A 14,281-nucleotide genomic window follows, 5' to 3' on the forward strand; every position below is an offset into this window, starting at 1 on the left:
GTAAGTTGTGAAAAGCCATTGCATTTCTCTGGAGTGTTTCTTAATATTTTTCAAATTAAATATTAAGAAAATTTGAGGGAAAAAATCAGAATTTGGAAGCACACCTGTGTGTTGTGAGTAAAATGGATTTGAATATTGTGATGGGAGTGCAATTTCATGCAATCATACATTTTCAACTCTGAGTCCCCAGTGCCTGGCACAGTGTCTGACACACCCTAGGTATTTTAAAAATATTTATTGAATGAACAAAAACAGTGGTGTTGCAGGGAAATTTAGTCTAAGTAAGTTGTTCTCTTTTGACTGATTCCTGCCATGAATTCGAGTCTGCCTTTGAAGGAGGTTATTCCTATAAGATACACTAAAACAAATAAAACAAGCCATTAATTATTCTTTTCTCAGCTAAACAAATTTTTTAACGTTAGCGTTTACTGAGGGACATTTTACCAATAGTAAAATTCACCCCTTTAAATGTATAATTCAATGCACTTTGACAAATTTGTGTAGTCATGTAAGTACCACCACAGTGAGATATAGAACATTTTCATTTCCCCAGAAAATTCCCTCCTGCCTCTTTGTGGTCATTCCCCTCCCCCACCCACTGTTTCTGGCGACTTCTGATCCGATTTCTGTCCTTGTAGCTTTACCTCTTCAGAATGACATATGCATGGATTCATACGAAATGTACTTTTTGTGTCTGGCTTCTTTCACTTAGCAAACTGCCTTTGAGATTCATCCAAGTTGTTGTACATATCATACTTTTTTCCTTTTTATTTCTGAGTGGTATTTCCATCTATATTTTCAAATTTTCAAAAAGATAAGTCTGTTGGATCATCTCTATGCATACATAAAGAATAATGATCCAGAACTTTGGATGATCTTACCACACTTTGCAGCAAGTAGGAGGTAATTGGTTCTGCTAGTATGTTCCACATGTGACCATGGATACTCCTGTGTCGGACTACAAGTTTGGGAGATTTCACAAGTGGCTGCACTGGCCAGGACCCCAGTAGCAGCTGTGTGTGAACTTGACCTCAGGATTTTATTTCTTTTTTCTTCAAGAGCCTAACTAGCTTAGCTGATGTTCTTACAGTTTGCATTTTCGTTTTGGATACTTGGAGGCGATCTTAACTTTTATGGACAATCTGAACAAATACTATATAGTAAGTAAATAACTCTTAAGCCTTCATAGAGATGGCCACTGCCCATCTTATAAATAGCTGTGGTTTCTAGGCCCATGTTTTGGAAAGATTACTGAATTTTATGGTGATAGAGTGAGCAGAAGATGAAGAACATATTCTAGTCTATATATTTTATTCTAGCATACTATAGTCTGCTTTTTTGTCTTCCTAAGTCTGAGAAAAGTAGCATAACCCATTAGTTAGATGTACTTGGGAGAATCACATAATGGCATGATAGGCAATAGAAATGTTTTAAATTTAAGTGATTAATAAATGAATTTCAATTGTATTTCATAGAAACAGTCAAATACTTGATGAAGATGATATATTGAATGAAACACCAAAATCTTCCTCGATTGATTTGCCTGATGAGACACCTGGTGCCCCACAGCTGGAAAGAAGCACAGAAATAGGAAAGACCCAGACCGCTGCAAATAGTGTGGTAAGAAATTTAAGATCTCATCCATTTATAACATGTTCCTTAAGGAAAGGAAAGACAACTGGTATTAGACATATCATGACAAAATTTCTAGCATTGATCTGCTTTTGCTGTTTTTAAGTTAAGCTCTAGAGAATATCACACTAGACCAACACTTCAACTAATAGCAATATTGAATTTCTTTCTTTGAGAACTTTGACCAACTCAGTCCACAGTTGCAGATGGATTTTTTTAATGGTAGTTTTCTGCAAAGTAAATAATTTTTATGGTTTTATTAAGGATGCAGGATTATTTTTAGCAATTAATATATAGGTGCCTTTTTAGTCTTTCCTAGATGAAAGTAGAGACTTGAGTAAGCAACAGCCAAACCCTTCCCAGAGGAAAAGAATCCTTCCAGCGTGGATGTTAACAGAAAATCTAAGTGATCAGAACCTTTCAGTACCAGTCATCAGTGGAGGTAGGTTTTGTTTCAAGAAAATATTTAACAGAATTTGAAAGTTTTTCTGAACAAATGAAGACAGAAATAGCAGTTATGTAAGTGTATAACTTAGCCTAACATTTCTTTAGATGTGTTCATGAAGTCTAATTTTAAACATAAACTATTTTATGCCATTTATCAAACACCATTCTGCTAATTATTATGATTATGATTATTTTTTAGTGGCTTAAAACAGTACCCATTTATTAGCTCACAGGTTTTTTTTAAATAAATTTATTTGTTTGTTTGTTTATTTATTTATTTATGGCTGCATTGGGTCTTCGTTGCAGTGTGCGGGCTTCTCATTGTGGTGGCTTCTCTTGTTGCAGAGCATGGGCTCTAGGCGCGCGGGCTTCAGTAGTTGTGGCTCTTGGGCTCTAGAGCGCAGGCTCAGTAGTTGTGGCGCACGGGCTTAGTTGCTTGGTGGCATGTGGGATCTTCCCAGACCAGGGCTTGAACCTGTGTCCCCTGCATTGGCAGGCGGATTCTTAACCACTGCGCCACCAGGGAAGCCCTAGCTCACGGTTTTAAAGATGAGAAGTCCGGGCAGATTCAACTGAGTTGTTTGTTGAGATTTTCACAAGAGAAATCCAAGTGTCTGTCAGGCTGGGTTCTGACCTGGGTGTCATGGGAGAATCCCCTTAGAAGATTATTCCAGTTGTGGAGAATTTGCTTCCTTGCAGTTGGAGGACTAAAGGACTTGTTTTCCTGCTGACTGTTGGCTGGAGCTCACTCTGCTCCTAGAGGGCATTTTTCTGTTCTTGCACTTCATTTTCAAGGCCAGCATAGCACAACAGACCTTTCTCCAGCTTTGCGTCTCTCTAATTTCCCCTCGGTGGCCAGCTGAGAAAACTCTGTGCTCTAAAGGATTTGTTGATTAGATCAAGCCCATGTACATAATCTCCCATTTAATTAACCCAAGATAAACTGATTTGTAACCTTAAAAATAGGTGCAACATTTATTTTGCCACATAACCTAACATAATCCTGGGCATGATATCTCATCTTATTCACAGTCCTGGGGATTAGGGCAGGAAATCTCAGGGAGGGTTCATTTCAGAATTCTGCCAACCACAGTAATGTCTGTACTTGTCCACTCTCTTAATACATCATCATTTAAGAATTATCTTATTATTGAACATTTATTCACTGTCCCAAATTGCAGTGTCATTAATAAGTGCGATTAAAAACTGTGAGTATCTTAGAAGTCTACTCTTATTATTACTATGGTATAAATTGTAGAAAGGAAATTAGTTGATCAAAAAGTGTAAATATTAAAGGATCATGATATATGTTGCTAAAGCACTCCCTTTATACTACAGTGGAAAAAAAAACTTTCAAAAAATTGTTTCCTGGTCAACTCTAGGTTTCACCCATTACAATATGTGCCATTTACATATGTAAAAAAATAGAAAAATACTATTCATTTTACTACTGAAAGCAATACAGACGACTTATTAAAGTAGCTTTCCAAACAGACCTGTTGGGGTCATGTCTAAGATAAAAGACAAGCACAGTAAGAGTGTTTAAAATTAATTTAATTAAACAAAAAACTACAGGCACACAATGATATGTGCTAAAGGAGTCAAAGAAGATGAGACCAGTGTCCTAGCATAGTTCACTGTCATAGCAGATACCACAATGCTTTATGTCATCTGCTGGGTATTCCCATTGATTCAAGATTATTAAAATGTTTGCTACATTGTATTATTCAGTCTGCATTTTATTTGCAACTTTTCAGTCATCTCAGGTTTAGTTTCTATTGGCTGCTTATTTTCCTTTATGTGGGTCACATTTTCTTGTTTATGCTATTGGATGTTATGAATGATAGAGTATAGAGACTTTGATTTTGTATCCCTCTGAATAAATATTTTTATTCTAATAGGCAATTAACTGGGCCTAATAGGAAATTTACTTCCTGTTTTCTTAATGGGCATTTAATTCAGGCCCTAAACTCTGTTTCCTCCGTGTGAACAGCAGCTGCAGTCTCTGCGCATGTAGTTTAGCAACCAGCCAGGGATTTGGGTCAGTTTTACATGTAGATTTTGGTTCTTGGCTCTCTAAGCCTTTCTTCCTTCTGGAATTTTGTCTTTAACTTTCTACCTACTCTGTTAGCCTCAAACTCAGCCCTCTGACCACTTAAGCCAGTAAGGCTGCAGCTTTTTGTCACCTGCGAATTGGGGGATGCCCTCAGGAAAAAAGCCACAAATTGATAAACCTCACAGACTGTAGTTAAGTTTTCAAGGTCAGACTCCTCATTTCTGCCTTTTTGGTTACTCTCTAGTGCCTTCAAATAGTTTTTTTAAAAAAAATACTTTGTCTAAAATTTGTAATGGTTTTGTTTGCGATGATCAGTTCAGTCAATCTGCCTTTTTACCTTGAACATTGTCTTTTATAAATTAACAGCACAATTGACAGCACAATTAACAGCACAATATATGTTAGTTGAATGTTCCGACTCTTACTATTTCTCATGTTCAGCATAGTGGTCATAGAAGTCTTCTAAAGTTTTTGATCAAATATGTTGTGTACAGAATATTCCTTATTTAATGCTAATTTAGATTGTAGTAGGATCAGAGTGATCTTGTGGCAAAAATAGCTTATATATCATGTGGTGAGGGAGATGTGATTTAATCTAGAGAATTTTCATATTTAAATCTAAGATTTCCTGCTAAGTGTTTTATTCCAGGACAGTGGTTTTCAATCCCCCACCCCCCATCATTACATGTATAATATATTTTTATCAGTAACATTTCTTATTAAGTGTGGTTCTTCTCAGTTTGCAGGAAGGGAATGGGGGATGGTAGTGGAGAGGGGGCAGCACTTTCCCTCAGTAGAACCTTTTCTCTAATGTAGAAAGAATATTATTTGACCAAAAATTGGACCAGTGTGAACTGCCTCCTTGCAAACAAATTCTTTTCTTTCAGAGTTATTTTGTACTGTATCTGCTTCTGTACTACCATTATTACATGACTTATAATCGTCTAAAATATATTTGCTTCAAATTATAAATTTGAAGCAAATATCCATTAATTTTCACTTGATAAATGCACCGTATAAAATAAGAAGCACTTTTTTGGGCACCTCACCTTGAAAATACAAATGAGAGTAATTTGACATTGATTTGGACAGGAATATTGTATAGTACATAATATACTTAAAATGCTAAAGCTTCAAAATAAGATAAAAAAGTCTTTGCATTCAGGCATGTCTTATAAATTCAGACTTTGGGAGAATACTTACAAAAACAAAGTTAGGTTACTTAACTCCTTTAAAGACAGAAAGATTTAGAAGTAAAGGACGGTTTAGTACTTGAATCCGGCTAATTAAAGGTTGGAATAATTTGACTTTTTCTGCTGTGTAGTTTTTATTATTGTTATTGTTCTGTTTGTTTAAGTAATATGTCATCCAGGTCAATAGACCAATGCTAATGATTTTGAAAAATCAATTTCCAAGATGCATTTTAGGCTCATTTAGATGTAGGATACTTTCTTACGTCTTTTGCAGCTTTAGTACTCTATTGTGTTCATTGATCTTTATTTAGACTGTCTGAAACCATCTTGATATTTTGGAACCATCTGTGACATTAATCACAGGACAAATAATAATGTTAATTGTTGTTAACTAACTTATCTAAGATCATAATAAATGCCAGAGCTATAATTGAGACCTAGCTCTGTCTGACTCTAAAGCCCATGCTCTGAACCATATCACTATATCTGCATGGCCACCTAAATTTACCCTCTGTATGCTTTGGGGGTTTGGTTTTGTTTTGTTTTTGCTTTTTATTTTATTAATATGCCCTTGCATTCTCTCCTGGATCTTTTCTCAGTTTAACTGTTAGTTTAATTCTTATATGTATGTGGATGTTTGCTGTGATCAGGCTATCCTTTCTGTTTTTCAGCCAGTATACTTCTAATTTATTTACTTTTCTGGGTCCCCAGGTACTAGCCCTTAGGTGTTATCATGAGTTTCTCAGGCCTGGGCTAAAATTTTTCCATGTCCCTTAGTGATTGGTAAGTGAATATAAATATTTGGGCAAAGGGTATCAGAGCCTCCCCTCTCTTTGCTTCCATTTGCTTCCTCAGCCTTCTAGACCCCAGGACAAGTTAGAACTCCTAGGGTATGACACTCTTGCTAGATTGAAAAGGGAGCTTTTATATTTTCACTGGTTATCATGCTACCCTTTAGTATTCTTCTTTCCCCATCTTCTAACCCTCCACCATGGAGTTATGAAAAGTGGCACATGCTGATAAAGGTTGAAGTAGTAAGCAGTCCCCAAACCATTTAGTTTACACTTAATTTTGTACTCTGAATATTTTCTGTATGACAACTCAATGCAGATTATAAATATTTAACTGACATTGTTTAATTTGATTATGGTTCAGTTTACTTAAAGCTCTAGTTATTCTTTACGTTTACTTTATTTTAAGCATCCTTGTTAAATGATCTAATTAATTCTAATCGTTTTTTAGCCTCTTGGATTTTCTAGCTGTATAGTCATATCTACAGAATTATGATAATTTTGGCTCTTCTGATCTATTTACTGCTTTTAAAAACATTTCTTATTTCATAAGTTAGATCCTATAAATTTTAAATAAAAATGGATAAAATTGGCATCTGTATTCCTGATTTTAACAGTAATTCTGTTAGTGTTTCAGCATTTAATATGATTGGTATTTGATTCTGATACTCATCATGTTTAGGGTGATTGACTGATTCCTTCAGGAATAACTGTTGAATTCTTTGAAAAAAATTTTTGGTATAGGAACAGTCCTGCATTTTCATATGATAAAGTAATTAATGATGTTGGTAGATTTCCTAATGTTGTACCATGCTTGTGTTCCTGGAATAAGTTAATTTTATTGTGGTGACTTATTATTTTTATGCTGTGCTAGATTTGCTGATATTTAGTTTAGGATGTTTGTATCTATATTCATAAGTGTGGTTAGTATTTTTCTCCATTTGTGCCATCCATGTCAGATTTTGACATTAGAGCTATGTCAACATTGTATAAAGTGCATTAGGAGGTTTTTTATATATGCTCAAGGACAGTTTGAATAACAGAAATATCCATTTCTTTATAGAACTTTCCTTTATCACAATCTGGGCTGGTGCCTACTTTTAGTAGTTGATAGTTCTGGCATAGGAATAGCTAAGTTAGACCAGTAAAAAAGAATGAAACACCCCAAAGCAGATTAGAATAACACACATTTAATATATAAGAAATTATCAGTTCAAATTGATGGGGAAAGGATGCATCATTATTAAATACGACATTGGGAGAATTAGCTTTCCATTTGGAAGAAATAATAATAGAGCACTCACTGCTCATGCCATATTCATAAATAAACTTCTATTGAATTAATAACCAATGTAAAAATTGAAACTATTAAGGCATTTGAAGAAAATATGGGGAAATATTTTTTATTACTTCTGGGAGACTTTATTAAGATGATGGGGAGCCTAGAACCATAAGGGAAAATTTGGCAGATCTATTTAGATTAAAGGTAAAAAAAAAACATTTTAATGCAAAAGACACTGTAAACAAAGCCAGAGGCAAATAGCAGACTGACAAACAATATACTGGGAGATATTATCTGTCACAGTTATAAAATAGATAGAAGGTTTTTAATAATTGTCTACTTAGTAACACAAAAGAAAGAACTTGGTAGAAATTTTGGGCATTTTATATGCTGTACTACAGAAGAATAAATACAAACAGCCAATAAATATATGACTACTATCAGATAGGGAAATGTAAATTAAAACAACCAGATACCAGTTTCTGTTTATTAAGCTCATCAAAATCTAAGCAATTGATAATATTCAGTACTGACCAAAATGGGTATCAGCAGACATTGTTGGTGGAAGTATAATTTGGTATAGCCTTTTAAAGTTATTTAGAGACATTAAATAGAGATATTTGCCAGTATCTCTTAAATCTTTAAATGTATAACACATTTTGGTCCAGAAATTCCAATTCTAGGTATTTATCCCAGAGAAATAATAGCATGTGTACTTTTAGCCCTGTATATATTTATTATGTATTTGTAAATATATTTGCTTACACTTAGGAAAAAGTTGAGAAGGATACGCATCAAATTGTTACTATAACTGTTAGGAGTGGTTTCTTTGGAGGATAAAATTGGATGGTTGTGATTTTAATGACATATATGCATATAGTTGAGCTAGCATTCATATAGTATTAGTGTAACTGCTCATGTAAGTAAATGCAGTTAGTAATTGTTTAAAATAAACCGATTTGTTCTAATAGCTAATTTCTTTTATATTTCTATCATTTAAGTATACCTATCCTGGATTTAGAAAAATATTTTATATGCCAGATATAAAGATTGTTATGAGCCAATTAACTTATATATTTTATATACACTTTGTGAAGAGCATTTTAACAATATCAAAATGACTTCTTCCTATGCCAAAAAAAAAAAATGAGCTCTGGTCCCTAGAAGGAATATTTGTAGTATATCATTTGGAATTTTAAAGAATTGAATACTTTAAATATATATGTATTTAATTTTAGAATTTTATATACATCTGTGACACTTGGAATGTGGTGAACTGTCATTTGTGGAAAAGCTGTGCCTTATTTAATATACAGTTTTTTAGTTCCTAGCATAGTAAACAGTATCATAGTTGATTATTTCCCTTGGTTTCACTAATTCACAACTGTTGTAATATTTGGTCATTTGCTTCACCAAACTGTATAGTCAGTTCTATTTAGTCCTATTTCTGCCAGTTTCTAAAATGATGTGAAATGTTCCCTAATTTAGATTCAAAACAAAGATTTAAGTAATTGAAGCTGAGTTTAGTTATTAGTTTTTTCATAAGTTTCCTTTGATAAATACATTACTTTTATATTGGTTCAGTGATTTTTCTGTTCAATAATAAGGACAGTAGTCTATTAGTATTTCTTTTCTGAATTTAATGAGGGTGTGTTATTTCAGGGCATTTGAATATCCTTTAGAACAGCTGTGAGCAAACTACAGCCCATGAGCCAAATTCAGCCCACTGCCTGTTTCTGTAAAGAAAGTTTTATTGGAACATAGCCATACTCATCCATGTATGTATAGTCTATGGCTGGTTTCACACTACAAAGGCAGAGTTGGGTAGTTGTGACAAATATATGGCTCACAGTGCTTAAAATATTTATTCTCTGGCTTTTTACAGAAGTTTGCTAACCTTTGCTTTAGAACATTAAAATAGTGACTACAGACTGCCTTACATACCTGTATCCAGTCTCTCAAAGGATCTTTGGACAATTTCTGTTTATGCTAACAATTCAATTATTCAAACATATTCATTGAGTATCAGTTTTGTGTTAGGCCTAAGTCTAGATACTAGAGACACAAAATGGGGAACAATGAACAAGACACAGAAAGTCTCTGTCCTCATGAAGTAAAGGAGAAAGACAACTAACCATGAAGATTTTCCTCTTAAAATAAGTAGATCTTTTTTCTTTTCTGATTAGACAATTCATGAATTTGTTAACAAAATATGATGCTGATTTAAGTTTCCCCATTACATTGAACCTTGAATAAGTATTATGGCAATGCAGTGTCCATTGTTATTGAGACTTGTCTTCTTCATCAGTGAAGTTTGTAGAGGTTGCTCTTTTCAGTTATTTTAGGTACTTAATCTGTATTTAAGGTAACATAAGTTGTATTCCTCACTGTGGATGATAGAGGCTCAGTAAGTATATGTAAAATTCATTGGATAGCTATATGTCAGATTTTCTGTTAGAGAAATTCAATGCCAAAATTTAAAAAAAATGTATATGATAACTAACATACATGTGGTACTCTGAGAGAGTTTATATATCTTACCTCATTTACTCCTCCTAATAACTCCATCGGTTATTATTATAACTCCCTTTTTCTAGATGATGAAACCAAAGTTGAGAGAGGTGAGGTGAAACAGTTAAAGGATGGAGCCTGCCCACATTAGCATCTTGGCCAGGATGACTTCAGGGCTGGAGCTCTTGGCCATGGTGCTGCTTAATACTTTTTGAGATTTGCAAATATGCATTTTCAGATTGGAGATTGGCCTTAATATAAATAGAACTTTAAATTTACTTGCTCTTTTATCCTTTTTCTTTTTTCTTTCCATCTGTCTTTTTTTTTTTGGTATGGATTATTGACATTTGAAGGTACAGGAGATAATTTTCTTCTTCTTTTTCTTTGTGTTTATGTACTTGTGTGTGATTAAGATAATAATGTAATCCGGGAAAGTGGAAAAGAAGGAATCTGCAAAGACAAAACCCAAGTAAACATCACACAGCAAGGAAGAAAGCGATTAATTTCATCAGGAAGTACAGAAAGTATATCAGCAGAGCCAGATACAGGAAAAAAGTGCAAAAATGCTGACCAGGAAGAGTCTATCATTTCATCCAAGGTGATTTTTAAAAAATTCATAATTTGATTATTTTCTTCATCGGGTGTTCTAGTTAGGAATAATTATATGCTGTGTATATCAAGGAAAAACCAAAAATGCTTTTTATATTGAGTTTATCAAGATAAAAACTAGCCCCAGTTTTTCTTTTGTTTGTTTTTGGTTTTTGGCTTACTGAAACTAATCTTTAATATAGCACTTGCAATGTAGAAAGCAAAGCTATTTAATTTAGAAATTTTCAGACTGAAAAAAAGGTGTAGACCATTGACTTTGGTCATAATTTGGTACCTCTATTTTGAAAATCTGGTTTCTTCTATTCTATTGGTCATTCTCAGACTGCCTGTAACTACCTTTTTCTTGATAAGTATGAAGAGAGGAACAACAAATGGGTAGTTCTTAACGGCCTGTTGCAGGATTACTTCTGGACTAACTTGCAGTATTTATAAATCTTTTCTTTCCTCTTTGAGTTTTTGCTAATTCACTAGAATGGTTTGGCTGACTGAAGCATTCTTTGGTACTGGATACTCTAAGAAAATGAGGCCTATTTATTGGATGAATTTAAAAAGAGAGAGAGAAGGGGAAAAAAAAGAGAGAGAGAGATGGCCCTCAGACAAAAAGATCAGGTATTCTTCCTTTCAGGAGTAGGGTGGCTTTAGATGACAGTTTTCATGATCCTTGTAGACCTATGGCTAAGCTTTGTGGGTCCCCAGCTATTTAGTCTCATTGAGAGCCATAGGAGTAGTATTGGTTTCAGAATAGCATGCACTGGATTGATGGAAATTCCAGCAGCTACCCCAGAGAGTCAGACCTTTTGTAGTTCTCCCCTCACTCTTGCCTCCTCTCCCATTAGAGAAGACCCTGCTTCTCACTGGAAGATCCTTTCCTCAAGCTAGAGAAGTGGGGTGTAGTCACTACAGGCTCAACTCCTTTGCTTACTTATGGAGTCAAGTTTAATAAATGAAAACAAAATGTATTCTGACTCATATATTGGCTATAAAGACTTATTAAGATCATCAATGCAGTTTGGGGTCTGCAGCCATGGATGAGCCACGTGCAAATTCCTGCACAGCAAGGGAAGGAGAATGCTTTTAGAGAGGGGAAAAGGAAGTTGGGAGGGCTATAGTGAACAGACTCCATGGTTTTTCATTGGCTGAGTCCTCGCCAGGAAGGAAGAGGAGTCTTTCTTTTTCATGTTGTGCTCTGCTATCATCACAGGGCATGAGAGCTCTGCCTTCTGGTCTCCCAACTCTATTTAATTGAGGTTTCTGTTTATTAATTTTTTACATTTTCCCCCTTTTGATCAAGATCTTTCTCTGAAAGCACTACTGATCAAGAATCAGGTTTTCTGGTTTCAGTGGCTTTTTGTCCCTTAATGCCAGGAGGGGCCTTTGCTGGGTGTGGTGTCTCACATTGGAGAGAATACAGATTGGAAACCTATTGAAGTCACATTCAAGTATCAAGGAGAGGTAGGAGGAAGAACTTTCAGGCACTTTTAATCTAAAGTCTCTATGTTATCAAGATGATAGAGATTGGAGAACATCTGAAGTGTTATGTCATCATCAAAGGTTTGGCAGACAAGCTTCCAACAGGCCTGGTCTGGATATCTTGGGAAAGCTGTCTCATCGGATGTGGCTTCAATTATGGGAAATCTTTACCTTCAGGTCATCAGATGATGTGCAGGGCCAGTCAGGGTTTGGTGCAGTTTTTAGGTGTGTCACATGAATCCAAGAGTCCACTCCTTGGAGTTTGGCAGCACAAGGGCTGGTTAGCAGTACCTGATAGGGGCCTTTCCAGTGAGGTTGAAGAGAGTTCTTCTGTAGGTGTTTCTTTCCAATAGACGAAATATCCAGGTTGCCAGGTGATGTTTAAGGTCATCATCTCCCACAAGTACACTATGAAAAGATTGCTCTACCAAAACATGGTTATTTTTTTTTTATTTTTTATTTTTTTTAAACATCTTTATTGAAGTATAATTGCTTTACAATGGTGTGTTAGCTTCTGCTTTATAACAAAGTGAATCAGTTATACATATACATATGTTCCCATATCTCTTCCCTCTTGCATCTCCCTCCCTCCCACCCTCCCTATCCCACCCCTCTAGGTGGTCACAAAGCACCGAGCTGATCTCCCTGTGCTATGCGGCTGCTTCCCACTAGCTATCTATTTTACATTTGGTAGTGTATATATGTCCATGACACTCTCTCACCCTGTCACATCTCACCCCTCCCCCTCCCCATATCCTCAAGTCCATTCTCTAGTAGGTCTGTGTCTTTATTCCCATCTTGCCACTAGGTTCTTCATGACCTTTTTTTTTTTTTTCCCTTAGATTCCATATATATGTGTTAGCATACTGTATTTGTTTTTCTCTTTATGACTTACTTCACTCTGTATGACAGACTCTAACTCCATCCACCTCATTACAAACACCTCCATTTCATTTCTTTTTATGGCTGAGTAATATTCCATTGTATATATGTGCCACATCTTCTTTATCCATTCATCCGATGATGGACACCTAGGTTGCTTCCATGTCCTGGCTATTGTAAACAGAGCTGCAATGAATATTTTGGTACATGACTCTTTCTGAATTATGGTTTTCTCAGGGTATATGCCCAGTAGTGGGATTGCTGGGTCGTATGGTAGTTCTATTTTTAGTTTTTTAAGGAACCTCCATACTGTTCTCCATAGTGGCTGTATCAATTTACATTCCCACCAACAGTGCAAGAGTGTTCCCTTTTCTCCACACCCTCTCCAGCATTTGTTGTTTCTAGATTTTTTGATGATGGCCATTCTGACCGGTGTGAGATGATACCTCATTGTAGTTTTGATTTGCATTTCTCTAATGATTAATGATGTTGAGCATTCTTTCATGTGTCTGTTGGCAATCTGTATATCTTCTTTGGAGAAATGTCTATTTAGGTCTTCTGCCCATTTTTGGATTGGGTTGTTTGTTTTTTTGATATTGAGCTGCATGAGCTGCTTGTAAATCTTGGAGATTAATCCTTTGTCAGTTGCTTCATTTGCAAATATTTTCTCCCATTCTGAGGGTTGTCTTTTGGTCTTGTTTATGGTTTCCTTTGCTGTGCAAAAGCTTTTAAGTTTCATTAGGTCCCATTTGTTTATTTGTGTTTTTATTTCCATTTCTCTAGGACCTGGGTCAAAAAGGATCTTGCTGTGATTTATGTCATAGAGTGTTCTGCCTATGTTTTCCTCTAAGAGTTTGATAGTGTCTGGCCTTACACTTAGGTCTTTAATCCATTTTGAGTTTATTTTTGTGTATGGTGTCAGGGAGTGTTCTAATTTCATACTTTTACATGTACCTGTCCAATTTTCCCAGCACCACTTATTGAAGAGGCTGTCTTTTCTCCACTGTATATGCTTGCCTCCTTTATCAAAGATAAGGTGACCATATGTGCGTGGGCTTATCTCTGGGCTTTCTATCCTGTTCCATTGATCTATATTTCTGTTTTTGTGCCAGTACCACACTGTCTTGATTACTGTAGCTTTGTAATATAGTCTGAAGTCAGGGAGCCTGATTCCTCCAGCTCCATTTTTCGTTCTCAAGATTGCTTTGGCTATTCGGGGTCTTTTGTGTTTCCATACAAATTGTGAAATTTTTTGCTCTAGTTCTGTGAAAAATGCCAGTGGTAGTTTGATAGGGATTGCATTGAATCTGTAGATTGCTTTGGGTAGCAGAGTCATTTTCACAATGTTGATTCTTCCAATCCAAGAACATGGTATATCTCTCCATCTATTTGTATCATCTTTAATTTC

At 35.4% G+C, this 14,281-nt stretch overlaps 1 protein-coding gene across 5 annotated transcripts in view; it reads left to right on the forward strand.

Annotated features, from left to right (window-relative positions):
* Positions 1-14,281, forward strand: part of APLF (aprataxin and PNKP like factor) — a 100,144-nt gene that overhangs the window by 40,627 nt on the left and 45,236 nt on the right. For all 5 annotated transcript variants that reach the window (XM_061210808.1, XM_061210807.1, XM_061210809.1 and 2 more), the window contains 3 exons: positions 1,476-1,620; positions 1,942-2,074; positions 10,326-10,510. In XM_061210808.1, the coding sequence (XP_061066791.1) occupies positions 1,476-1,620; positions 1,942-2,074; positions 10,326-10,510 (463 nt within the window). The remainder of the gene's footprint in view (positions 1-1,475; positions 1,621-1,941; positions 2,075-10,325; positions 10,511-14,281) is intronic.

This window comes from Eubalaena glacialis, chromosome 14 (genome assembly GCF_028564815.1).
Source record: "Eubalaena glacialis isolate mEubGla1 chromosome 14, mEubGla1.1.hap2.+ XY, whole genome shotgun sequence".
Classification (NCBI taxonomy): Eukaryota; Metazoa; Chordata; class Mammalia; order Artiodactyla; family Balaenidae; genus Eubalaena; species Eubalaena glacialis.